Source organism: Jaculus jaculus, chromosome 1, assembly GCF_020740685.1.
Source record: "Jaculus jaculus isolate mJacJac1 chromosome 1, mJacJac1.mat.Y.cur, whole genome shotgun sequence".
Taxonomy (NCBI): Eukaryota; Metazoa; Chordata; class Mammalia; order Rodentia; family Dipodidae; genus Jaculus; species Jaculus jaculus.
This window is the reverse complement of record NC_059102.1, coordinates 160,078,457-160,104,797: the sequence shown is the minus strand read 5'-3', so window position 1 is coordinate 160,104,797 and position 26,341 is coordinate 160,078,457. Positions and strand designations below refer to the sequence as shown.

The 26,341-nt window shown below is 51.1% G+C and overlaps 2 protein-coding genes across 2 annotated transcripts; both read right to left on the bottom strand.

The window, feature by feature from the left end:
- Positions 1 to 376: 376 nt before the first annotated feature.
- On the bottom strand, positions 377 to 4,716 carry LOC101606566 (N-acyl-aromatic-L-amino acid amidohydrolase (carboxylate-forming)). The gene is made up of 7 exons (XM_004656487.2): positions 4,682 to 4,716; positions 3,912 to 4,421; positions 2,902 to 3,112; positions 2,569 to 2,659; positions 2,273 to 2,380; positions 2,050 to 2,159; positions 377 to 856 (listed from the first exon to the last, which is right to left on the bottom strand). Exons 2-7 carry the CDS (start codon positions 4,145 to 4,147, stop codon positions 641 to 643), a joined length of 972 nt encoding a protein of 323 aa, XP_004656544.2. The 5' UTR covers positions 4,148 to 4,421; positions 4,682 to 4,716; the 3' UTR covers positions 377 to 640.
- A 10,363-nt stretch (positions 4,717 to 15,079) lies between these two features.
- On the bottom strand, positions 15,080 to 25,513 carry LOC123453224 (aldehyde dehydrogenase family 3 member B2-like). Its single transcript, XM_045158049.1, has 10 exons — positions 25,413 to 25,513; positions 19,560 to 19,728; positions 18,450 to 18,560; positions 18,132 to 18,252; positions 17,905 to 17,990; positions 17,711 to 17,792; positions 17,001 to 17,387; positions 16,529 to 16,695; positions 15,845 to 15,944; positions 15,080 to 15,624 (listed from the first exon to the last, which is right to left on the bottom strand). The coding sequence occupies exons 1-10, from the start codon at positions 25,448 to 25,450 to the stop codon at positions 15,440 to 15,442; spliced, it is 1,446 nt and encodes a 481-aa protein (XP_045013984.1). The 5' UTR covers positions 25,451 to 25,513; the 3' UTR covers positions 15,080 to 15,439.
- Positions 25,514 to 26,341: the final 828 nt, after the last annotated feature.

Genomic DNA, 26,341 nt, shown 5'->3' with positions numbered 1-26,341 from the left:
AGCTCCTCAGAAGAGTGCTTCAGGTGCAGGGACTCTGGGAAACACGCCCACATACTATCAGAGCGCTCAGAGCAGGCACACATGTAAGTGTACAGGGCACGTGCATGTTGGGGTGCTGGAAATTCCCTCTAGAAGCTTCGCGCCAGGGCTTCTTCAAAACTATAGGATCAAGACGGGTGTGGTGGCACATGCCTTTAATCCCAGCACTCAGGAGACAGAGAAAGGAGGAATGATGTGAGTTTGAGGTCACCCTGAGACTACATAGTGAATGTCAGCCTGAGCTAGAGTGGGACTCTACCTTAGGGAAGAAAACAAACAAACAAAACAAAACGATAGGATCTGCCTCTGGGCATTATGTGGCCAACTGGAGCACAGAGTCAGGCAACACTGGCACCAGGATGCCCAACATGTTCAAGGCTACATTGGCCAGCCTCCAGTTCCCCCTGGAGCATGCATGAAAGAGAACAGACCCAAGTACAAGCCCATCGGCAGCCCTCTCCTCCTCCATCCACTTCCCCAGCCACAGCTCGGGCACAGGACTAGGACAGGAACCACGACACAACATAGGAAACTGAGGCCTGGCAAGGAATGTGGCCCACAGTGGGCACAGATGAGGACACTGAAACGGGAGCGGCTTGGGTCAGGGAGCCAGAGTGGGGGCGGCAGTCAGTGCTGGCAGGGCGGGCACAGAGACTGTAAGCTTCCGAGACTTCAAGAAGGCCACAGACTTCTCGTAGTAGGCAGCCTCGTTGATGAAGACCGGGTATACTGTGGAGTCGCCATCGTACAGCACATCCTTACCGTTGAACAACTTGAAAATAGGAGCACCAGGCAGCAGTGGCTCAAAGTCTCGGTCCTGGGAGGACAGCCAAGGCCAAGGTCACTGGGGTAGTGACCGTCCCCAACGGGAGCAATCCCAGGTGGTGGTACCTTCATTCATGGTTCTGTCTGCCCACCCTTCCCTTCCTCTGTCCATTTGAAGAGTGTCAGTTGATTGCCAACTTGCTTTGTGAAAAAAATGGAGAAGCCAGGCATGGTGGCACACATTTTTAATCCTAGCTGGAATTCACTGAGATTATACAGTGAATTCCAGGTCAGCTGGGCTAGAGTGAGACCCTACCTCAAAAAAAAAAAGAGCCACCAGTCACCTGGCAAGGACATTTTGTCACTGGGGAATTGTGTCTACTGGTTATGACCCTCACTGAAGTGTTATTTCCCCACTCTACTCCTTGTCTATAAAATGGAATGTCTCCCTTAGCATTCTAAAATCTAAATTCAATGGGCTCATAGTGCTTAAAACACATTTAGAGGTTGAAGAGATGGTCACATGGGTGAAATGCCTACTGTTCATGCCTGACGACCAAGGTTTGTTTGACGACAGGTTAGTCCTGAGAAACTTGTAGCTATGCAATTTTATCATTGTGGGAACATCATGGAGAGGGCTTACCTATGCAAACTAAGAAGATTACGTCATTAACAGGAAATGCAATTTCACCAGATCAGGGTCCTGAATGTGCAGTCTGTTGACTGAAATGCTACTACTGTGTGACTCACGCCTATAGTTTTTAAAATAAATCACCTAAAATGACTGCGTTACCTAACATCTGCAAGACATATATATGGGCAGGCCTGGATCAAGATCCTCAGAGGGCATTCTCTGCCCCAGACGTCTTTCAATGAGGAAGAGGAAAAGGCCCTGGGACTGCCAAGACACTTCTCGACAGCACCATCGTGTGGACAATTGGTTCCAAGCATAGGGCTGCTCATGGAACCCATTTTGGGAGCACCTCCAAACGGGTGACTTGGGTCCTGCCCACTCCTTATCTCCTCTCTCCTGCCTTTCGCAGCCAGGAGAGGGCAGCCAGGAGAGGCACCCCCATGCTTTCCATAGGTGTGAGGATTTCAGTGGTTCCTGGTGCCAGGCCTGGGGGAGGGGACTCCCTAGAGGTTCCAGTCCTGCTTCCAATTCTGAGGTGCTGGGGACCTGGTAGGAGGCAGCACTCCCCTCAGTGGATTTAACTGGGTGCTCAGGATCCCAATAATACCGACCTGCAGCTGCGGGTGCACAGTTCCGGCCAGGTGTCCGTCCTCGGTGCGTGGGAAGTCAACAGAGTCCAGTATCCTGTAGACCTCCACGTCAAAGGCAGGAAAGGCCGTGCCTGTGCGGGAGGCTGAACGTGACATTCTGTCCCTCCCTCTGCTCTCCAGAAGTCATCCCTCACCCCTCGGCCCCTATTTCCCATGTGATCACCTTGGGGGAGAGTGGTCTCACCTCTGTTGAAGAGCTCAATGAAATCCAGAGTGGAGGCCACCAGAGCTCTCATCCGGGAGAAGATGTCAGCCCGCAGCACGCCTTGAGGCTGGGGGCCCATCTCCAAACCTGGGGATCAGGAAAGGAGAGGTCAGGTAGGCTTCCCCAGGTGGGTCTCAGGCTTCAGACTAAAGAGCGGACCCCAGCAACATCCCAGGCCCTGACTCCGCCCGAAGCCACGCCCTCGCTTGTAGCCCCACCTTAAGCCCCGCCCCTCTCGTAGATTCCCGCCCACTTCTCCAAAGCCCATGGCCTACAGATTCCATTCTTGGCCACAGATGGCAAGCCGTTGGTCTCCCCGGGTGCCTGGTACTCCAGGATGCTGTAGGTCAGCTCAGGGCTCTGCAGCTGAAGGTGAGTGACAGGGACAGGTCAGAGCCCAGGCTTCCTTGGGAGGGGGCGCTGAGCAGAGGAAGAGCACTATGGAGGAAGCACAGGGTACCACCCACTCTGCCCTGCCTCCCGCTCTGTAAGGTAGGGAAGGGATTAGAGGGTCTGGGAGCCAAGTAGAACTGGCAGATTCCCTCTGCCTCCTTCATCACCCTCCCTCTCTGGCTTATGGGGAATATGTGCCAAGGTACTGGGGCCACCTGAAGGTAGCGGCACAGGTGCATGCTAAAGGTGGCTTCTGGGAAGAGATTTCGAGTGGCTTCCAAGATGAAGCTGGTGCCCATGTTGGCTGTGGTGTTATGCAGGTCAAGGATAAAGTCGAAAGCCTGGTCTGAACCTTTGGGACCTAACTGTTGGTTCAGCTCTTGGGCTCTTGTCACCTCATATGGGTCATCAGGAGTGGCCTTGGAACTGTGGGGAAAAGGAATGGGGGATACCAGTCATCGAGAGCTAATGGGGGGGGACAGCCTCTTGCTGCACACAGGAACCCTGCTAGAGGACTGCACAGCTCAGGAACCCCCTGCGCAGATGCCTTCCTCCCCATAAAGAGCAGGCCCTCCGGGCTGGGGAGATGGCTTAGTGGTTAAGGCCCATGCCTGCGAAGCCTAAGGGTCCAGGTTTGATTCTCCAGCGTCCCACGTAAGCCAGATGCACATGATGGCGCATGCGTCTGGAGTTCGTTTGCAGTGGCTAGAGGCCCTGGTGCGCCCATTTTCTCACTCTGTCTCTCTCCCTCTGTCTGTCTCTAATAAATAAATAAATAAAAATTAAATCTTAAAAAAAAAAAGAGCAGGCCCTCTGCCTGGTCCTGCCTGCCTTGCTACCTCGCCCTCCTCTCCAGCAGCTGCAATTCCCCAGGACCATTCTGGTCTTCCCTGGGATATCTCTTCTCTCATCTCCTCCCTGGACTTCAGGAAGCCTTCCCTGATGACTCTCGGCCTGGTTGGATGCCTCATGTAGACCTCCACTCCTGTGTGTCACCCCCCGTGCTGCGATTGCTGAGGTCTTCCCTTTATCCGCAACATACCCAGGCCTAACGCTTTGGTCCTGAGGTTCAGTAACTGACCCAGCCTGTAGGATGGACTTCCTGAGGAAGGTGACATAAACTGAGAAGGGGTCATGAGAACAATGGCAGTGTCTGTGTAGGGAGGCTGGGGAGGGGATGTAGGACCCACCCATGGGTCTGGCCAACCCAGTCATGGGCACTCACGTGAGGAAGGTGTTGGTGAAGGTGCGGTTGAGGTCTTGGTCCACATAACGTCGGCAGACAGCTGTGGCCGCTGGGTTGGCCAAGATTGGGGTGGCAGAGAAGCTAGGTCTCTGAAGCTCCCCGGGGGCCTGCAGCCAGTGGCGGACCAGATAGACGCCACCTAGCTCATTGCCATGGGTTCCTCCAGTCACGGCCACACGGCGCAGGGGCTCCCAGGGTGTGGGCAGTGCGCACATCCCGGTGTGTGGCTGTGTGTCCACAAGAGGTGTGGAGTTCAGGGCCCAAAGCTGGGTTAGTAGGGTACGTTCCCCAGAGTTCAAGGAATCCACACAGGCAGGCTTGTCTAGACGTAGCTGGGTGATGGCTTTCGTTGTGTCCCACCTGCACCTTGGGAGCCCAGCTCAAGGGGATCGTCAGCAGAAGTTTTGTACCTGAGTCCCTCTTCTGGAACCTTCCTGGAGTGTGAGGGTTGCCTCCCTGCTTTTCTCCCAGGAGACAGCTTTCTTGTTCCTGTTAGAGGGAAGTTTGTTTCTACTAAGTTGGTAAGAGGGGCCCGGACATGTGAAAGGTGCATTTGCTGAGCCACATCCCATAGGAAGGCTACGTTCTCATTTTATAGACAAGAAAGCCAGTGCCCAGCACGGGAAGGACAGAAGAGCATTAACCAGTTAATAACCATACAGCATCTGGGTTCCAGGTCACCTTTCACTCTCCTGCCCTTCTGTGATCTCCTCCGGCTGTCACAGGGTCTCGGAGAGGCGGATACTTACCTACGTGTGCAAGTCCAGACTTCCCAGGTCTCTGGGGAGAGCTGGCGTATCTATCTCCTAGACAGTGGTATTTATAGACCTGGAGGCCCCAGGCAGAACGTGCTTGTGCCAAGTTGGCTAAGAACAAGGGGTGGGTAGGCTGGGCTGAGAGCCACGGAGCCAAAGGTCACAGTGCTGAGATAGTCCCCTCTCCCACCCCTAAACTACTGCCGCAGCCTATTGGGTCCAGGTCCCTGAAGCAAGTTGTTGTCCTTGTCCTCTGTCCCTACTATGAGAATAGGAGCAGTCCCACCAGCCAGGGCCTGTGAGGACTCCTGCTGGGAACCACACTTAGCTTTGGAGAATTCCTCATGGGGATTTCTGAACAGGGAACGATATTCCTAACCCTGTATTATGTGTCTTCTTCTGGGGCGATGTCAGCAAATGTCTATGCACCAGAGAGGGCAGCAACGACAGACCAAGACACAATCGGGAAAGCTACATCCCCTGTGCTCATTGCCTGAACTGCAGGCAGCTGGGCCAGTTAGACTCTCCTTTTCCCACCAGTTCTTACTCCTAATATAACCTTGTAGCAGGGCCCTGTGAATCACAAGTTGCAGGAGTGTCCTGTGCCTTTTTTTTTTTTTTTTTGGTTTTGCAAGGTAGGGTCTCAGTCTAGCTCAGGCTGACCTGGAATTCACTATGTAGTCTCAGGGTGGCCTTGAACTCACGGTGATCCTCCTACCTCTGCCTCCCAGAGTGCTGGGGTTAAAGGTGTGCACCACCATGCCCAGCTCTTCCTGTGACTTTTGATTTGTTTACTTGCTCATTTTTAAGGAGGAAATATTTCAATTTGGGGGAAAAAAATAGCTACACAGCACACAGAAAGCATTTAACTTTGCTGGCTGGTGAATACCAGTGTCTGAGTGACCAGATGTGGGTGCAAAGTTCTTGGCATGCAAAACCCTGAGACTACAGAGAGGGAGCCATCAGTGCATAGTGACCTGGTTTTGGGCCACACCATCCCAGGACATTGAAAATGCCTATAAAAGGGTGTACGTTGATGGTACTGGAAAAAGAGTCCCCTTCTCCCTACCAATTCAGCAGCAACCTCAGTCCTTGCTTCTCCCAAAGGTCCCCTTACTCTCTAAGGCTGTGCCCTATAGGTCCCAAGTCTTGTTAGTAATTTGATGCTTATAAAAAAAAAAAAAAACTTGGGCTGGAGAGATGGCTTAGTGGTTAACCACTTGCCTGTGAAGCCTAAGAAACCTGGTTCGAGGCTCCATTCCCCAGGACCCACATTAGCCAGATGCACAAGGGGGCGCACGTTTCTGGAGTTCATTTGCAGTGGCTGGAGGCCTTGGTGCGCCAGTTATCTTTCTCCCTCTCTCTGTCTAACAGCCTCTTTCTCTATCTGTCTGTCACTCTCAAAAAACTAAATAAAAATATACAAAAAAAAATTTAAAAAAAAAACACCAAATTGTTTCACCTAGGCTTCTCCCCTGCTCTAGGGTTTTACTCTAGTCCAGGCTGACCTGGAATTCACTAAAGTCTCAGGGTGGCCTTGAACTCAAGCCATCCTCCTACCCCTGCCTCCTAAGGGCTGTGATTAAAGGTGTGTGCCACCATGCCTGGATGCTTTTTGTTTTAATTTTATTTATTTTTTGGTTGTTATTTTCGAGGCAGGGTCTCACTCCAGCCCAAGCTGACCTAGAATTCATTATGTAGTCTCAGGCTGGCCTCAAACTCAGTGATTCTCCTACCTCTGCCTCCCAAGCACCATGAAGTCGGCTTCACCTAGTTTCTGGTATCACCTTCAGGGATCCTATCACGGAAATTACTCTGAGACCCATTTTGTAAATGTGGAAACCACGGCTCAGGCAGAGTGGCTGGGGATGCACCGTGGGCTGTAGGCAGAGCTGGAGTTGTAGGCCAAGGCTTCCTTGCTGCCTGGCATGGGGCCCCAGGAAGGACAAAGGTGAAGTTTCCTGCTTCTTACTCAGAGGCTGTGCTTACCCCTCCCCCAACCCAGCTGTCCTCTGGCTGGGCTCAAGCACTGTCCAGAGGTCGCCGAGGAGAAGGCAGGGTGGAGACAGTGTACCAAGCAGCCCAGCTAGCCATGGCTTGCAAAATGGCAGTCTCCTGGGCATGAAAGTCAGGCACTGGATCCAGGACTTTCCTCTCTCCAAACTGGCACCGGCTTCAGATACAGAGCCGCCAATTGGCTCGGGGCCCAGGCAGCCAGGGTCCTCGGAGCTAAGCCTCCTGAAATGGTCTTATTTCCCAACCAACTCTTGGGGTGTCTTGGGCCTGCCTTCAGTTCTCCTACCACACTCCCACCTCAGGGCTTGGTGAGTGGGGAATATGGGGGTTGCGACTCACCCTTGCCCCCATGAGGGCACATCCCTTATAGGTTAGCTGAAAGGATGGGTGAAGTGTGAGGCTGGGCACTCTCTCCTGGGATCTGGGGCCTCTATGGAGGTGGAGTGGAGACTCCAGTAGGTGCCCATGTGGAGGATCACTGAAACCTTCATTGGCAACAGTCTCTAGAAGCTGGAGTGGCTTGACTAGGCTAAGCCATGAACCTACAGGTAGCAGGTGGTGGTGGAGGGGGTCAGCACATGAGGGCATCTACCACTGCTTCAAGCAGAGTCTCTCATGCCTGCCATGAGTCTTGTAAAAATAAGAATATGCAAAGAAAACAAACAAACAAAAAAAAACATAAGAATGTGCAGACATAAGAACATAAGAATTTTCCTGAGACAGCTAAAAGTAGATTTACCATATGACCCAGATATACCACTCCTTGGCATAAACCCTAAAAACTCTATACATTGCTATGGAAATATTTGCCCATCCAAGTTTATTGCTATTCTATTCACAATATCTAGGAAACGAAACCAACCTAGATTCCCATCAACTGATGAGTGAATAATGAAGATGTGTTACATATACACAATGGAGTTTTTTTTTTTTAAATTTAGCTGTAAAGAAAAATGAGATTATGAAATTTGCAGGGAAATGGATGGATCCTGAAAAGATTGTACTAAGTAAGGTTACCCAGGCTCAGATAGCCAAATGCCGCATGTTCTGTTTCATACGTGGATCTAAGCTTCAATTTAGATTTGTGTGTTAGTTGGAATAAAAGTCAGTAGTAGAGACCAGGAAGCTAGAAAGGAGCCCGGAGGGAGTGGGGGAGACGTGAGGGCTTAGGGGGAGGGTGTCATAGAAATATAAGCAGAGGATCAGATTACTGGGGGTGGAATGGTCCAAGTGGGGTCAGGGAAGGGGTGGGGGAGTGGGCAGAAGGTTAATCAAAATTGAAGATGTTGGGCTGGAGAGATGGCTCAGCAGTTAAGGTGTTTACCTGCAAAGCCTAACCACCAGGGTTCAATGACCCAGGTTTGATTCCCCAGTGCCCCAGTGTGAAGTCAGATGCGCAGTGGCACATGCATCTGGAGTTTGTTTGCAGTGGCTGAAGGCCCTGGCATGCTCATTCTCTCCCTCTCTCTCTCTCTCTCTCTCTCTCTCTCTCTCTCTCTCTCTTTCTCTCTCTCTCTCTCTCTCTCTCTCTCTCTCTCTCTCTCTCTCTCTGTGTGTGTGTGTTTCTCTTCTATCTCTGCCTGCAAATAAATAAATCAATTTAAAACATTGAAGATGTTAGCCGGGCATGGTGGAGCATGCTTTTAATTCAAGCACTTGGGAGGCAGAGGTAGGAGGATTGTTGTAAATTCAAGGCCACCCTGAAACTACAGAGTGAATTCCAGGTCAGCCTGACCTAGAGTGATACCCTACCTTGAAAAAACAAACAAAAAAAAATTAAAGATGTTTTGAGTAAGTCATATGGAGCCCTACTTCATTAGCTAATATATCTATGTTATATATGAATTTTTTAAAAAGAGTTTGGACAGAGGTATCCTATGGGGGTAGACAATGCTCTGCCCAGAAGCCATAAGATTATTACAAGAAAATTTCAGTGTCAGTGTGGAATACCTTCGAGTGAGTTGTTTCAAGAGGGTAACTGGAGTGGATTACAAATAAGCCCTTTAGCAATCAAACAGCCAGGGAAATATATTTAGAGAAAACACTATCCAATATCAGGTCAAGGGAGAAAGTGCCTACACCCAGTGATTAAGGGACTCTTGGATTCTAAAATATGAACAAAGCCAGGTGTGGTGGTGCATGCCTTTAATCCCAGCACTTGGGAGGCAGAGGTAGGAGGATGGACATAAATTCAACGCCCCCGAGACTACATAATGAATTCCGGTGAGCCTGGGCTTGAGCAACACCCTATCTTGAAAAAAAAAATTAAAATATGAACCAATACTACTAGACAGAGAAGATTTGATCCTGACCATGGATGTATGCCCAAACCCAGTAAGATTATACATATGTGTGTGTGTGTGTATAATTTTTTTTGAGGGAGAGGAGAGAAAGAAGGGGGCAGATAGAGAATGAGAATGAGCATGCCAGGGCCTCAAGCCACTGCAAATGAACTCCAGATGCATGCACCACCTTGTGCATCTGGCTTATGTGGGTTCTGGAAAGTTGAATCTGGGTCTTTAAGTCTTCATAGGCAAGTTCCTTAACCGCTAAGCCATCTCTCCAGAAACTAGCAAGCTTTTTTTTTTTTTTTTTTTTTGTTCTTTTAAAAATATTTTTATTTCTTAGCAGGGTGTGGTGGTGCACACCTTTAATCCCAGCACTCGGGAGGCAGAGGTAGGAGGATCACCATGAGTTCAAGGCCACCCTGAGACTACAGAGTGAATTCCAGGTCATCCTGAGCTAGAGTGAGACCCTACCTTGAAAAAAAAAAAAAAAAAAAAAAAATTCTTTATTTGTAAGGAGAGAATATGGACATGCCAAGCCTCCAGCCACTGTAAAGAACTCCAGACGCATGCACTGTTCTGTGTATCTGGCTTATTTGGGTATTGGGGAATTAAACTTGGGTTGTTAGGTTTAGCAGACAAGCACTGAGTCATGTCTCCAGCCTCTCCCCTCCCCCCACAAGCTTTTTGTGAAAAGAGAAAGAAAAGCAAGAGATGTGGCTGAATAGAGTATCAGACCAACCAAGGTCAGACTGGACCTACAAGAGGTCCCCTACGTGATGACATCAGGCTGCTTGCATCACGGAACTCCCTACTCCAGACAGAAAACCAATCTGATCAACTTAGCAATGACCCTACAGAAAAAAAAAAAAAAAAAAAAAGATAATAAAAGTTAGACACTTAAGGCAGAACTTAGAATTAGGGGCTGGATATAGAGAATTGAATACTTGGGTCAAATGATTTACATTTATCACAGGACCTGAGCTCAGCAAGAGCCATTATTGTACACACAGTAGGACACAACAGAGCAATGGATTCACTCGCCCAAGTGGGGGATTTTGAAGCCTGTACCCATGGTCTAAATGTCTCCAATGACAAGAGGACAAATAGCAGTGACTAGCAATCATTCTCTGAGCAGACACATGGTAGTACTGAGGACAGGGGCACCTGAACTCAAGCCTCCCACCCAACTGGCATGGGCCCTGCCTGTTGGTTTAATTGGCCAAACCCTTGACTCTGGCCCTTCATTTCTCCTCTTAGCAAAACTAATTCCCAAGCTAAGCGATCCATACCTGGGTCCTTTGATTTCCATGTCTACTCTATAGGATTCCCCAGGGGAGTTCTAGATGAATTTAAAGCTAAGAATCAGGGCTGGGGAGATGGCTTAGCAGTTAAGCACTTGCCCGTGAAGCCTGAGGACCCAGGCTCGATTCCCCAGGACCCACTGAGCCAGACGCACAAGGGGGCGCCACGCGTCTGGAGTCCGTTTGCAGTGGCTGGAAGCCCTGGCGGGCCCATTCTCTCTCTCTCTCCACCTTCTCTCTGTCTGTCCCTCTCAAATAAATAAAAAATAAAAGAAAAGAAAAAAGCTAAGAATCAAATAGCACAGGGATTTGAATCAGCTTTATTCTGGTGATCAGCAATAAATAAAAATGTATATTAGATTAATTATATCTATTATAATCCACAGAGGTTCATCAAATATACTGAAGAAGCCCTTGAAAAGTCAATAATAGATTCTGTGTTATTCCAGGTTGGCAGTGTTGTACCTTCATCCCCTGATGGAATCATTACTAAAGCCCTTCAGAGATTAACTGCCCTGGCTAATTGATTAATAGAAAACTCAGAAATGGGTGACTCATTCTCAGACTGCCTTGAAGGATGGTTTGGAAAATGGAAAGGTATGATGGTCTCACTTGCTACTTGTCTCTTCTCTCATGATTGTACCTGGAGGCCTAAACTGCAGGAGGATGGTACAACAATCCCCGTGAAAGAGAGCCAATGCAAAGGCTTATCGAAGCAACGCAGTGGTCAAGAAATGCTCATGCATATCAACAAAATAATTTTCTGTGCTTACATGCTAAAACAGACCATCTGTGGGCTGGGGAGATAGCTCAGTGGTTAAAGGTGCTTGCTTGCAAAGCCTGTTGATGCAGGTTCAAATTCCCAGTACCCATGTAAGACCAGATGCACAAAATGGCACATCTATCTGGTGTGCATTGACAGGAGGCCCTAAGATGTCCACACATACACACACTCACTCACACTCACTCTCTCTCCCTCTCTGTCTAATAAATCCAATAAATAAAAATATTAACCCAGGCGTGGTGGCGCACGCCTTTAATCCCAGCACTCGAGAGGCAGAGGTAGGAGGATCACCGTGAGTTTGAGGCCACCCTGAGAATACATTGTGAATTCTAGGTTAGCCTGGGCGAGAGCAAACCTTACCTCAAAAAGAAAAAAGGACAAATGAAAGAAAAGTCCCGGGTGGAGTGGCCAGCACCTCAGCCAAGATGGGGCATAGTCCACACTGGGGTGGAAGGAAAAACTAATCAGGAGCTTAATTTTAGGCCTTGTTGGAATGAGACATGTAGGCCAGGTGTGTCCTAATCAAGAGTCTTTGTGGGGCTGGACAGATGGCTTAGCAGTTAAGTGCTTGCCTGTGAAGCCTAAGGACCCTGGTTCAAGGCTTGATTCTCCAGGACCCATGTTAGCCAGATGCACAAGGGGGCGCAAGCATCTGGAGTTCATTTGCAGTGGCTGGAGGCCCTGGCACACCCATTCTCTCTCTCTCTCTCTCTCTATCTGCTCTCAAAAAAAAAAAAAAAAAGAGTCTTTGTGGTCAGGCCTTCCCTGTCACTTGTTGTCAGGGCTGATTAGATGGGGACGTGGTCCCTCTTCAGCGAACACAAGGCTGGTAAAAGAGAAGAGATGGGGAGAGGAGGCAGCAGAGAGCCACATCTCTCCTGCTTCTTGCTTTACCCCTGACATCTTTATTTTTCTTTTTTGGTTTTTGGTTTTTGTTTTTTGAGGTAGGGTCTTGCTCTAGCCCAGGCTGACCTGGAATTCACTATAGAGTCTCAGAGTGGCCTCAAACTCACGGCTATCCTTCTACCTCTGCCTCCCAAGTACCGGGATCAAAGGCGTGCACCACCGTGCCCGGCTTACCCCTGACATCTTTAATTCATTACAGGCATTGCAGGTGCCAGTGAAGGCCAGTTCTGGTGGGATCTTGGGGATGCCACGGCTCTACTTCCACCTTCTTGGATCTTTTGCCTAATGAACAGATAATACTGGACACTGAAAACCTGCCAAGGCAGACAGAGCCATGGGAAATGACTCTGTCCTTTTGCATGGTGTCAGAGAAGAGACTAGGGTCTTGGGGTTGGGGTGATGGCCCAGAGGTTAAAGGGGCTTCCTTGAGAAGTCTGTCAGCCCAGGTTTGATTCTCCAGTACCCATGTAAAACCAAATGCACATACATAAGGAGTTCATTTGCTGCAGCAAGAGGCTCTGGTGCTATCTCTCTCTTTTTGCAACTAACTAAAAATTTTAAAATATATTTTATTTTATTTATTTGACAGGGAGAGGAAGAGGCAGTTAGAGAAAGAGAGAATGGGTGTGCCAGGGCCTCCAGCCACTGTAAACAAACTCCAGATGCTTGTATCCCTTTGTGCATCTGGCTTACATGGGTACTGGGGAATCGAACCTGGGTCCTTAGGCTTCATAGGCAAATGCTTTAACTGCTAAGCCATCTCTCCTCTCCAGCCCCATTTTTTAAAAAATATTTTACTTATTTATTCACTTTAGAGAGAAAGAGGCAGCTAGATAAGGAGGGAGGGAGGCAGGGAGAGAGAGAATGGGCATGCCAGGGCCTCTAGCCACTGCAAACATACTACAGATGCATATAACACCTTGGGCATCTGGCTTATGTGGGTACTGGGGAATCGAACCTGGATCCTTAGGCTTCACAGGCAAGTGCCATAACCACTAAGCCATCTCTTCAGCCCTAAAAATATTTCCTAAAAAGAGAGAGATTGGCCAGGCATGGTGGCACACGCTTTAATCCCAGCACTTCAGGAAGCAGTGGTAGGAGGATCACCATGAGTTCGAGGCCACCGTGAGACTATATAGTGAATTCCAGGTCAGCCTGGGCTAGACTAAGAGCCTACCTTGAAAAATCAAAGAGAGGAGAGACCGGGATGTCTGTGGTACCTGACAGGGACGTAGCTCCCAGGTGACTCTGTTCATCTTCCTCGTGGCTGTATCAGCCCTAGGATGGGCATGATAGTTGGAGATCTAGTACCACACAGATGGCCTTTCCAGTGCCCTTTCACAGGGAGGCAGATATAGCTCCCAAAGCCTGTTTACACACGAGGCCCAGAGTCCCCCTGCATCCTGTGCTTCTCCTCTGCCCACACTAATGCCTGTCCCTTCATCCCAACTCCAAGGCCACCTTTCTGGCTCTTTCTCACTGTCCTGATGGCTAAGGGTAGGGTGTGGGTCCATTCTGGACTATGGTCATGGACAACTGTGGAACCTATGTCTACAGCTGGACTTGATCTCTGATCTCATTGGAATCCTGAGATAGCTTCCAAGCCTGCTAGCTGCCACTCACCTGCTCACACACTCGCTCTCCCACTGGCCTGCCTCCCCCTTCATCCAAACTCTTAATTCATCCACCCATCCTCACTTGTTCACACTCTCTTTCATTCACCAGTAAGCCCCAGCTAAGGACCTCCACTGTGTCCACCACATACCTTTTGGAAATGCCATCCCCCCAGAAGACCATACTTCCCCCGCCCCAAGAGTCTCATGTAGCCCAGGGGTTAGATCATACTAGAACTTCTGATCCTCCTGGCTCCACATCTGGAGTGCTGAGATTGCGGCAGTGTGCCACCATGCCTGCTAGGGATCAAACCCAGGGCCTTGTGCGTACTATGTAGCCCTTGCATACTTTGTTTGAATGTGTGTAGTGCACATGTGTGTGCGCGCGTGTTTGCATGTGCGTGCAGGTGCATGTGGAGGCCAGAGGTCAGTATTTGGTGTCGTCCTTGATTGCTCTCCACCTTGTTTATTGAAACAGGGTTTCTCAAACCCAGAGCTCAATGATTCAGCTAGTCTAGATTGCCTGGAATAGAGTACAGACAGCCAACACACACATACTCACACTCACAGCATTTACGTGGGTGCTGGGCATCCACGCTCAGATTCTCACACTTGCACAGCAAGAGCTTTGCCTACCCTCACTTCTTCATTTCCTCAACCTTGGGCCACTAGCTCAAACTTCCCATGGCTGTAAGAGCGAGGAGATCACCAAAGCAAAGCTCAAAGATTAGAAAGGGATCCTAGAGTAGAGACCGGTCCCAGAGACCAGGCATGCTATTTGCTAGTCTCCTGGACCCACACTTCTCAACAAAGCTCTCTCTCAGCTCTGCCCTTGCTTTCACGTGTGAACTCAGCTCAGCTGTCTCGGACCCAGGGTTTATTTCTCCATGTTAGTCTCCATTTCTATATTCTGAAATCCCTGACTGCCTTCTAGAAGCTAAGATGTGGCTAACATATAAACATATCCCTGCTCTTGCCCACTGCAGACATGACTAAGCAACCATACTCTCCTTACTGATTTCATTTCTATCACCAACGTGTTATGGTTTCAATATGAAATGTCTCCCACGGGCTCTTTTTTGTCTTGAACACTTGGTCCACAGCTCACGGCACTGGTTTGGGAGGTTCTGGAAACTTTAGGAGGTGGGACTTAGAGGGAATTGATCAATGGGGGGTGGGCCCTTGGGGGATATAATATCACTGGATGCTTCCTGTACCACTCTGCTTCCTGGCCTGCCATGATGCGAGCTGAGTTGTCCCCTCACATTTTCTGTGTCATGTTGGATTTAACCCTCTGAAACCATGAGCCAAAGACAAATCTCTCCCCCTTTAAGTTGTCTATGTCATTTGATCATGGCAATGGGAAAGAAACCAATTCAATATACTTCAGGCAGACTCGCCACTTAACCAGATCCAGGTGCAAGATCTCACCACTTCAGGTTGGACGCAAACCTCCCCCAGCAGCGAATTGTTAACAACTGCTCTGTCTTTTCAGATCCTGTTTATAAATCTGATCCTGTTTATAAATACCTGAGCCTGTTTCTAAATCTGAAGAATGAAGTCCTCTTTAGCCAATCTGCTCAGCGGGGACCTCTGTCACCACACATATCTGAGCAGAGGGTCAGGAGGCTGCAGAGGGGACTGTGGTATGTGAAGAGACCGGGCTGGCCACTTAAGAGGCCCTGCCTCTCTGCTGAGAGAAACTTCCAGGAGTGAGATCTTTACATACTGGGCCAAACATCAGCCATTTGGGGAAACCACTGAACAATGGGAGCAGCTGGCAGTCCAGTGTGTGCCAGGCAGCAGGAAAGAAGAGCTGGGCAGCACTGGCATCAGTGTTGTGCTCACAGGAGGGTACAGCTCTGGGAGCCCATGGCCCAGCTTATCAGCTGCTCACTCCAGGGGCCATAGGGTGGGTAGCGGATCTCATTGAGTTTCTCCATCCCGGAACTGCGCAGCAGGCAGGCACGGTGGTGGGAGAAGGTGTCGAAGGAGAACTTTCCATGGTATCTGCCCATCCCACTGTTGCCTGTGTGGGCACGGAAAGCGAGAGAGTGAGAATAGCACCCTGCCTGCCAGTAGTAGCCACTGCTTGGGCCAGAAGCACAAAACTTGCAGGAAGAACCAGGTCAATCTAAGAAACATTTTACAGGCAGGGAAACTGAGGCCATCCGAGGCACAGAGCCTGGATCAAGGCGAAGCATCAAGCCAAAGCTCTTCCCAGATGGTGGAGAAGGGCAAGGACTCACCAACTCCCCCAAAGGGCAGGGACGGCAGCGTCAGGTAGAGGAAGCCGTCGTTGCCTCCGAAGCCACCACTGCTTGTGCATTCAAGCACGTGATTCACCACCTGGGGGGCGGGGCAGCACGCTCAGCTTGAGCCCTGACCATTCCATAGACGAGCAAATCCTCTGCAGTGCCTTCGCCACCTCTACCCTCAGTTGGGCACAAGTTAGGTGGCCTTGCCTTCTAGAGATGGTCAGCGTGCAGAGCCGGTGACAGTGAGGCACTTAGGAAATTTAGAGCATTGTACGACAGACAGTGTGGCGTCCCTGCTGTGGCCAGCCAGGCTTCTGCCTGTGAAGTCTGGGCTGCGCTGCTCCCCAATCCCACCTGGAGCTCCCGCTCACCATACGGAAACTTCACCCAGCTCACGAAAGGGGATCTCTTTAGAGTACCTCTTCCTGCAAGTGCAGGTGGCCCGAGCCAAGACAGACGGCTACGCAGCCACGCAGCCACGCACCCTGGCACACATGCCCTGCCTGAGCCCCATGCGCAGGTGCCTGCGCGGTGTGCAATGGAACCACGTGGCTAGGATCAGCCAAACTGGAGGTATCTGGTTCTAAAAGCCCCAAGCAGGAGGACTATGGAAGGAAACATGGCCAGCCTGCACCCCTTTCAGCTCTCTGTGACCCCAGCTCCTCTGGGCCCCACCTGGCTGCTGTTGGAGAAGGCGTACAGTGCCAGCGGCTTCTCCCGGCGGTTGATGAAGTTGATGGCCTCGTCCAGGCTCCTCACGGTCACCAGGGGCAGGATGGGCCCGAAGATCTCCTCCTGCATCACGGGCTCCGTCTCCTGCACGTCCACCAGCACCGTGGGCGCTGTGGGAACGGGGCGGCTCAGCCCGAGAGCAGGTGCTCAGTATGGGGAGGCCCAGGGTCTGACCTCCCAGGCCTCCAGGCTCTGAGCTGAGGGACCCGAGTCAGGAACTGAGGAGGCACAGGTTCAAAGTCACAGGGACATGGCATATTCATGTTCTAGAATTGTGGCATCAGAAGCCGTGGACTCAGCAGGAGTCCAGCAGCAGATTCAAGCCCAGCCTCAGACTTGGGGGAAGCAGTGTGGGCCCCTCCGGCATAGAAGAGGCTCAGCCCCGCAGGCTGTGGTGGAAGAGAGGGGGACTCACCGATGTAGCAGTCACGCTCGTCAGTCTGGCCACCGATGGCCACGCGGCCACAGCCCAGCAGTCCCTGAAGCCGCTTGAAATGTTTCTGGTTAATGATGCGACCCAGGTTGGGGGAGGTCTGGGGGTCATTGCCATAGAAGCGGGTGATGGCACTCTGCAGGGCGGGCAGCAGCCGCTCCTGCATCTCAGGGCTGCACAGGACATAATCGGGGGCCACGCAGGTCTGGCCGGTGTTAAAGTAGCGGAACCAGGCCACGCGGTTGGCCACAGTCTGGGGGTCACAGTTGTCATCCACATAGCAGGGGTTCTTTCCCCCCAGTTCCAGGGTCACAGGTGTGAGGTGCTTGGCAGCGGCAGCCATGATGATCTTACCTACACGAGGGCTCCCTGGGGACACAATCAGACAGCTCCCTTACCTGGCCAAATGGTCCAGGTACATGACTTTTACTTCCTTTCTCCACAGAGACCCTTCATAGCCCAAGTCCTGGCCTACACTACCACCCAGGATATGTTTTCATCCTTGTGGCCCTAAAACCCAGCCTCTAAGATTCCCAGGGGCCCTAGCCAGACTGCTCCACAGGCTGCCTCCTGGTATACCTCTGGTTCTTGATTTATTCCAAACCCACGACTGTGGCCTCATCCTCCTACTCATTATCACAGTATTCTCTACTGTCCCCTGCTCCTGGCATCTGGGCCAGCGCTGTCCTCACCCGTGAAGAAGATATGGTCAAATTTGTGTTCCAGAAGCTTCCCAGTCTCCTGAGGTCCACCCAGCACCACGGCAAAGCAACTCTGTAAGGTAGGATAATGGCTCAGGGGACAGACCCAGGAGGCACTGGGACCTCCTCACTGGCCAGGACAGGGGTGTGGGATGCCAGGTGCTGGTGGGCAGTGCCAGCCCTACCTGATCTAGGTACTGGGGCAGCAGCTCAGCCAGCACCTTCTCTGTGCCCTTGCTTATTTCTGATGGCTTCAGTATCACACAGTTCCCTATAGGAGCAGATGGAGACAGGGAGAGGAGGGCTGGTGCCCACACGCATTAGGGGGCAGCAGCAGTCAGGGACCAACACACCCATGGGGCTCTGGATGACCCTCATTGGGAAGGGCTGTCAGACTGGGAGGATGCCTCACCTGCAGCGATGGCTCCCACCAGGGGCATCAGGGACAGGTTCACCGGGTAGTTCCAGGGCGAGATGATGAGTACCAGGCCAAAGGGCTCCTTCCGGGTGAAAGCTGAGCCCAGCTTTGTGAACTGGGGTGCAGGACATGATGAGGTGATGGGTGTCGGTGAGGAGCAGCCCCAGCCCTGCCCACACCTGCACACCCGTGTCTTCAGCTCCCTGGACAATGGGGTCCCCAGTAAGAGCACTAACTCATCCCACTCTCAGAGGCAGAAAGGGCTGCCCTGTGTCCTGCCACACCACTGCCACCCCAGCCAGAGGGGCTCACCAAATTGGTGGCTGCTGGTTCATCCTTCATCCAGGTGTGCAGGTTCTTAAGGGCCAGGTTCACCTCGTTCTGGCACAAGATGATCTCACTCATGTCTGACTCGAAGGCGGACTGCAGGGGGCACAGGGAAGTCAGGCTCATGGCTGGGCCAGAGTCGGCTGTGAGGGGAAGGCACCAGAGAGGCCCCTATAAGGCAGTCTGGTGACCTCATGGGAAATGCACACGGGCTGGGAGCCTGGGCTCTGCAGTCAGGCTGCTTGGACTACAGAGTCTTTGCTTTGTTTCAAGGCAAGGTTTCACTCTAGCCTAGGTTGACCGGGAACCCACTGTTATCCCCAGGCTAGCCTCGAACTCACAGCAATCCTCCTATCTCAGCTTCGTAAGCGCTGAGACTAAAGGCGTACACCACTATGCCAGGCTTAGACTACAGATTCTTCCTTGCCATTGCCTACCCTTAGGACCTTGGGCAAGTGGCTTAATCCTGAGCCTCATTCTTTCCTGTTGTGTACGGTGTGCATGCCTATGTGTATGCATGGTCATATGTGTGTAAGACACGCGTGTGTGTGTGCACGTGTACAGCACAGAGGGCAAGGTTTCACTCTAGGCCAGGCTGACCTGGAATTTACTATGCAGCCTCCGGGCAGCCTTAAACTCAAACTCCTACCTCTGCCTCTGGAGAACTGGGATTAAAAGGCGGGCGTCGCCCCCATTTTGGAGATAGAGTCTTTCATTGGCCTGGAGAGGCTAGCTCCAGGAATCCCCCCTAGCACACCACCCCACACAGCATTGATGTGGCTGCTGGGGTTGGAACTAAGGTTCTCGTGCGTGCAAGGCAAACATCACTGACTCAGCCACCGCCCCAGCCAAGGGCTCTCATTTTAACCGGGCAACAGCAGTCAAGTGTAGCTCTCAGGGTGGCCCTGCAGGCTCCTGAGTCAGAATTTCCTAAGTCCTGGGGTGGGGGAGGCAGGGTGGCGGGGGGGGGGGGGAGGGGGAGAGTCTGTTGAACACACAGTAATACATTGGGGCACACTGCCAGTCACATGGGGAGGCTCGAGCCTCCTCCGCGGAGCAAAGACCGACAGGCAAGCCGCCCCGCGCCCGCGTCACCTTGTGCAGGTCCCGGGCCAGCGCGTCCTGCAGCTGCTGCTTGCGCTCGCTCAGCAAGCGGCCCAGCGCCTGGAGCTGCGCCGCCCGGAACTCGGCCGGCCGCGTCTTCCCGGAGCTGAAGGCCTCGCGCAGCCGCCGCACGGTGTCCTCGTGGGGGTCGGGATCCATGCTGCAGTGGAGTGGGTGGCACAAGGCTGCGCTCACCTTTGGGACGTGCTGCGGCAATTCCCGGGCCTGCAGCACTCCCGCCTCCCCCCATCCCGCCCCCGCCCCCAACCCCGCCCGCCTCCCGCGGGGTCTTCTTCCCATAACCCCACGGGCCGGGCGCTGCTGAATGGGGTCCCTGTGCGTCTGAATGCCCCAGAAAATGTGCCTTTTGTTTGCATTGCGGGTTTGTTTTGTTTTGTTTTGCTTGTTTGGAGACTGGGTCTCGTGTAGCTCAGGCTGGCCTCAGACTGACCTGAAGATCAGTTTGAACTACTGATCCTCCTGCCTCCACCTCCCGGGATTACAGGCTTGTGCCACCCGCCCAACGTGCCTACGTTTTAATGTATGTCGGTGTACATCTGTGTGTGGATGAGTGCCTGTGTCCAAACACACGAGCATGGTTGTCTTAAGTGTGTCTGTCTTTGTGTGTGTGTGTATATGTGTGTGCACGTATTTTTGTGTGAGTTGGATGGGCACGGATGTGTGCTTTGTGTCTGAGTTTGAATGGAAGCAGCACGTGCTAGGACCTGAGCGTGGCCCTGGAAGAAAGGGATCAAGACCGCTTTGGATCGGCCTTTACGTGGTGCTGGGGAATTGAACCCAGGCCAGCCAGCTTTGCAAGCAAGAGCTGTTAACCACTGAGCTATCTCAACCCCAAGAGCAGGAATCAGTGTGCCTTCTGGGAAACCTGGAGACCAAGGCTCTATCATATCCTCATCCTCTGTGGGCTTCAGCAGATCATCATCTTAGTTAGTCAAACCCAAGACATCACCCCTGTGGGCAGGACTCCTGTGTGGACACTGATCCCCTGTGGACAGAGCTCCTCTCAGAAAAGCAACATCCAGGCTGGAGAGGTGACTTAGTGGTTAAGGTGCTTGCCTGTGAAGCCTGAGGACCCAGGTTCCATTCCCCAGGACCCACTTAAGCCAGATGCACATGCATCTGGAGTTCATTTGCAGTGGCTGGAAGCCCTGGTGTGCCCATTTGCGTGCTCTCTCTCTCTCTGTCTAACACACATACACACACGCACACACACACAATGTTTCTTTCCCTCTCTCAAGTAAATAAATGAATTTTTTTAAAAAGCAAGCAAGGCACGGTGGCACACACCTTTAATCCCAGTACTCAGGAGACAGAGGTAGGAGGATTGCTGTGAGTTCGAGGTCACCCTGAGACTACATAGTGAATTCTAGATCAGCCTAAGCTAGAGTGAAACCCTACCTCAAAAAACCAAAAAGAAAGAACAGAAGAAAGAAAGAAAGAAAGAAAGAAAGAAAGAAAGAAGGAAGGAAGGAAGGAAGGAAGGAAGGAAGGAAGGAAGGAAGGAAGGAAGGGAGGAAAGAAAGAAAGAAAGAAAGAAAGAAAGAAAGAAAGAAAGAAAGAAAGAAAGAAAGGCAACATCTTGTGGGCAGAGCTCCTATGTGAACAGAGTGTGCCATGGCCACTGCTCTTAAGAACAACAGGACAATTTCAGTACCCAGCATGGAGCTCAGTATGGAATGAGAGACAAGAAAGGATGACCCACTCTCCCTCCCCATGACAGTGTGCCATTTTCCTGGCTGGGGCTTCTACATTCTAAGGCCCCCTCCTCTAGGGTCCACAGTGAAGACTTCCCTGAGCAAGTCGGCCCCCTGTTGTAGGCTGTTTGTTGATCCAGGCCCTCCTTCCCCACAGCCAGACCTGGGGAAGCCCTGCCCCAGAGGACCAGGGACCATTCCCTACAGGGGCTTCCGGAGAGAGGTGAACCAGACTGGGGCTTCTTGGTTCCCCATTCCCTGGGCAGTGGCACAGTTCACCTAGGGCATTCCCAGGCCCTAGTTTTCAGGGCTGTGAACCCCTTCTGGAACGCCAACATTGCCAACCATCACCAGCAACCCCTGCCTAGGCATCACTTCAGCCTTGCTCTAACTTCTTTCATGGCTCCCTAGTGCCTTCATGGGGCTGAATATCTCAGAGTGTAGGATATACTAAGGCCTCCAGGGTTCATTAATGCGACCGCAGAGCAGGGCCACGGTGGGGGTCAGTACTTTTCCCAAGTAAGTCCTCTACCTGTGTCCTCAGTTGGGCACATCTGGTGACTGACAAATGAAGAAACAGATTGAATGGCTAAATGCATGTGACATCCCCAGTGGTGGATGGTGGACCACCTGCACCTATGTGACATCCTAGGTGATTTCTTGCCTTGATAACCCCTACAGGGGAACAGCACCCTAGTGGAGGCAAGGCTAGCTAGGGTCTGCCAGATGTTTGTCAGATAGACCCTGGCTTGACCCAACCTACACAGTTAGCAATCCCAGAGCCACCGGCCCTCATGGAATGTCTATCTATCTATCTATCTATCTATCTATCTATCTATCTATCTATCTATCAATCATCTCTCTATCCAATATATAGGCTGGATGTGGTGGTGCACGCCTTTAATCCCAGCACTGTGGAGGCAGATGTAGAAGGATTGCTGTGAGTTTGAGGCCAGCCTGAGACTACATAGTGAATTCCAGGTGAGCCTGGGCTAGAGTGAGACCCTACCTCGAAAAACAAAAACAACAACAATATATATATATATATATATATATATATAGTCATTTTTTAAATTTTTTTATTTTTTTAATTATTTATTTATTTACTTGAGAGCGACAGACACAGAGAGAAAGACAGATAGAGGGAGAGAGAGAGAATGGGCGCGCCAGGGCTTCCAGCCTCTGCAAACGAAATCCAGATGCATGCGCCCCCTTGTGCATCTGGCTAACGTGGGACCTGGGGAACCGAGCCTCGAACCGGGGTCCTTAGGCTTCACAGGCAAGCGCTTAACCACTAAGCCATCTCTCCAGCCCATATATATAGTCATTTTTTTTAAAAGCAATGAGATAATCCCGTCCTTCTGTGAGCCTCAGTGAATGCACTTATGGCCTGTTTCACCCTCAGCTAGGTTTATAATCTATGGGATTAGCGTTGTGTACATGTGCTGTCATTGACTGAAATGTCAGTTACATAATACACGACTGTCATGACACAGGATCAGTGCCTGATGGGTTCCTTCCAGAGGTGAGCCAGAGAGCCACCAGCCAGGCTGTGACTGCAGTAAAGAGGCAGAAGCTGCCAGTATTCTGGGTGAGGAACCAGCACATTCCAGGACCCTGTGTTGGTACTGCTGATGCTGAGAAACAAAAACGCAGCAGGGGTGTGCCAGGAGCCCCTCTGGAACACCAGCCCCTGCTGGCCTGATGGAACCTGTCAGACAGGGAGCTGAGACTTATACCAAGGGTATCAAATGCAACTTGGAGCAAAGCTGGAAGAAAGGCATTTGGAGCAGGGGCTAGGCGGGCATCAGCTCATGTGTGCCTCACGGGTGTGATTACCCAATTATAAAGAGAGGAAACCAGGGCCAGCCCTCTCCCCTCACCAACACTGGGAACATGTGCCATTGTGCTCCATGCTGTGAGTGGTAGGTGTGGTTTTATGAGACAGTATCTCACCGTGTAGCCTTGGCTAACCTGATACTTGCTATGTAGCCCAGGCTGGCCTCAAACGTGCAGTAACCCTCCTGTCTTTGCCCACTACCCAGTGCTGGGATTATAGGCAAACCCCACACTTTTTATCATTTCCTTAATGCGTTCTTTCTGTAACCTTGGGTTTTGCATAATGGCAATGTAACACTTCCATATGAATTAATGAATTAATGCAGCTTTTTTGGCTTTTTGAGGGTCTCACTGTAGTCCAGGCTGGAATTCGCTATGTAGTCTCAGGCTGGTCTTGAATTTACAGTGATCCTCCTATCTTGGCCTCCTGAGTGCTGGGTTAAAGGAGTGTGTCACATGCCTGGCTATTTTTTTAAGATTAAATTTATTTATTTATTTATTTTGCTATGTGGGTGTATGTGTGTATGGTGTGGACGGGTGCCCATGTATATGTGGGTGTGTGGAGGCCAGAGATCAATGTCAGGTATTCTCAATTGTTCTCCAACTTTTTTTTTTTTTTTTTTGGCAGGAAGGAATTTTAAAGCAGGGTTTTTTGTATCCCAGGCTGACCTAGAATTCACTGTGTAGTCTCAGGGTGGCCTCGAAATTCATGGAGATCCTCCTACCTCAGCTTTCTGAGTACTGGGATTAAAGGCATGTGCCACCATGCTCTGACTACTCCATCTTATTTTTTTAATATTTTATTTTTTTTAAAACTTATTTATTTGACAGAGAAAGAGGGGGAGAGAGAGAGAATGGGCAAGCTAGGGCCTCCAGCCACTGCAAACAAACTCCAAGTGCGTGTGCCCTTTGTGCATCTGGCTAACATGGGTCCTGGGGAATCGAACCTGGGTCCTTTGGCTTTGCAGGCAAACGCCTTAACCACTAAGCCATCCCTCCAGCCCCCTACTTATTATTTTTTCCCTCAGGTAGGGTCTCACTCTAGCTTAGGCTAACCTAGAATTCACTATGTATTCTCAGGGTGGCCTTGAACAAACGCGATCTTCCTACCTCTGCCTCTTCCAAGTGCTAGGATTAAAGGCGTGTGTCACCATACCTGGCCAACTTATTCTGTGAGACAGGGTTTCTTACTGAATGTGGAGCTCACCAATTTGACTAGACTAGTTAGTCAGCAAATCCAAGTGGTCCACCTGTTTCCACCTCCCCCATGTGAGATTACAGGTGCACATTTCCATGCCCTGAGCTAGAAATCCAGGCTCAGGTCTTCAAATTTGTGAGGCAATCCCTGTCCACCCCACTTTCCCCACAGGGTTTCACTATGTATCCCAGGCTGGCACTAAACTCACAATCTCCTGACAAAGCCTGTAGTATGCTGAAATTACATATGTGCCACCATGCCTGGCTAGAAATGTGACATTTTAAATCTAAAATCAGAAACTCCATCCTAACCTCCTAAGAGGTTCCTTCTGTTTTTATTTTTTTATTTTTATTTTTTTTTTGTTGTTGTTTGTTTGTTTATTTTTTCAAGGTAGGGTCTCCCTCTAGCTCAGCCTGACCTGGAATTCACTATGGAGTCTCAGGGTGGCCTCAAATTTATGGCGATCCTCCTACCTCTGCCTCCCAAATGCTGGGATTAAAAGGCGTGTGCCACCATGCCCGGCAAGTTTCCTTCTTATCTACACCCTGGTCACAGCTCTGGTGATTCCTGCCAGTCCCCCATCTGTGCTTCCAGGCAGGATAGGGGTCTGTTTCTACCCCCAGGGATCCTGGGTGCTTCTAGGACCCTGTTTGTCACAGAGACACGAGGCTCAGAAGAAGGAAGCCCAGCGGGGCATGGTGGTGCACGCCTTTAATCCCAGCACTTGGGAGGCAGAGGTAGGAGGATCGCCGTGAGTTCGAGGCCACCCTGAGACTCCATAGTGAATTCCAGGTCAGCCTGGGCTAGAGTGAAACCCTACCTCGAAAAACCAAAAAGAAAGAAAGAAAGAAAGAAAAAGGAAGCCACAGCTCTTTCTGTCTCGAGCCCCTGGTCCACCTGTCACGAGGCTCAGAAGCGAGAGGCAGGACAAGGCCACATCTTTCTGCCCTGAAGCCCCAAGCTGCTTGTTGTGCTCACTGCCTGAGCTCTGCCCTCTCTCGGGTAAGCCCACAGCCCATTTCCACCAGCCACTGGCTCCCGCCTGGAGCCTTCTGCCCTAAGCCCCCATCCCACCCCTGTGGTCTCACATACCTCAGCGTGGGCTCCAAGCCTGCACCTTTGACGGCCATGCTGCTTCCAGCCGCACCTCTCCACTCCTCCCGGGTCGCTTCTGCTTCTCCCTCTGCCTGTGCTCCCAAGCCACCTCACACCCAAGCACGCTCCCACACCCACGCCTGCCTGCCAGCCTGCCTGCCAGCCTGCCGGCGCACGACGTCAGACCTCTGACCAGGGCTGGGTGGGGCAGCGGCATCCTACCTCCCAAACCTAACCTCTCTCACTGCCTACCTGTGGCCATGGCAGTGGAGAACCGGAATGGCAGGCTTAGCAAGCTGCTCTGCGAGCCGACTCACTTGGGAAAGGGTCAGAAAGTTAGCTGGTAAATGACAGAAAGCTGGAAAAAGCTACGCTGCATGCGGTTGAGTGGGAGTGAGTGAAATCACCAGTGGAGACACTCAACAGTGGATGCTGCAAGCCTTAGATTTGGCCACAATGGACAACGGATACAAAGTGGCACGTCTGTTATAGGGGAAACCAACCGCTCTCTAATTGGACTGGAGGCCTGCTCCATGGGAGTGAATTCGTGCCTGATACTGAAAGCCTACAACAGGGGAAGTCATGAGCCCTAGGGGTGTAATGTCTGCTGCTGTCTGGCTAAATGTATATACTATGTTCACCAAACTGTCCAGTAAGCAGTTCTCTTAATGTTCATATCCATATATTAATGCTACTCTCACTTTATTGGTTCTCTTCAGATGGCGGTGACCTTGGGATGACTCAGAAGGCACCATGGTGCTGGGAAGAAGTGACAGAGGAGTGCTCACCACTGAAATATCTCTATCACACCTTCCAAGGCTCAGGGTCCATTGCAGAAGAGGTGGCAGAAAGAATGTAAGAGCTAAAGGAAGGGTAGGACTCCTTACAACGTGCTCCTCCAGACACAAAATGGCCTGGATATCCAT

Excerpts from the sequence above, each read along its gene's own strand:
- LOC101606566 (XM_004656487.2), bottom strand. The coding sequence starts at position 4,147 with ATGTGCGCACTGCCCACACCCTGGGAGCCCCTGCGCCGTGTGGCCGTG. Across the intron at positions 2,660-2,901 it reads ACCTGTGCCGCTACCTTCAG|CTGCAGAGCCCTGAGCTGAC; the intron begins GTGGCCCCAGTA and ends ACTCACCTTCAG. Across the intron at positions 2,381-2,568 it reads TGTGGCCAAGAATGGAATCT|GTTTGGAGATGGGCCCCCAG; the intron begins GTAGGCCATGGG and ends CCTGATCCCCAG.
- LOC123453224 (XM_045158049.1), bottom strand. The coding sequence starts at position 25,450 with ATGGCCGTCAAAGGTGCAGGCTTGGAGCCCACGCTGAG. Across the intron at positions 17,793-17,904 it reads TGCCCCAGTACCTAGATCAG|AGTTGCTTTGCCGTGGTGCT; the intron begins GTAGGGCTGGCA and ends CCTACCTTACAG. Across the intron at positions 15,945-16,528 it reads CCTTCTCCAACAGCAGCCAG|GTGGTGAATCACGTGCTTGA; the intron begins GTGGGGCCCAGA and ends CCCGCCCCCCAG.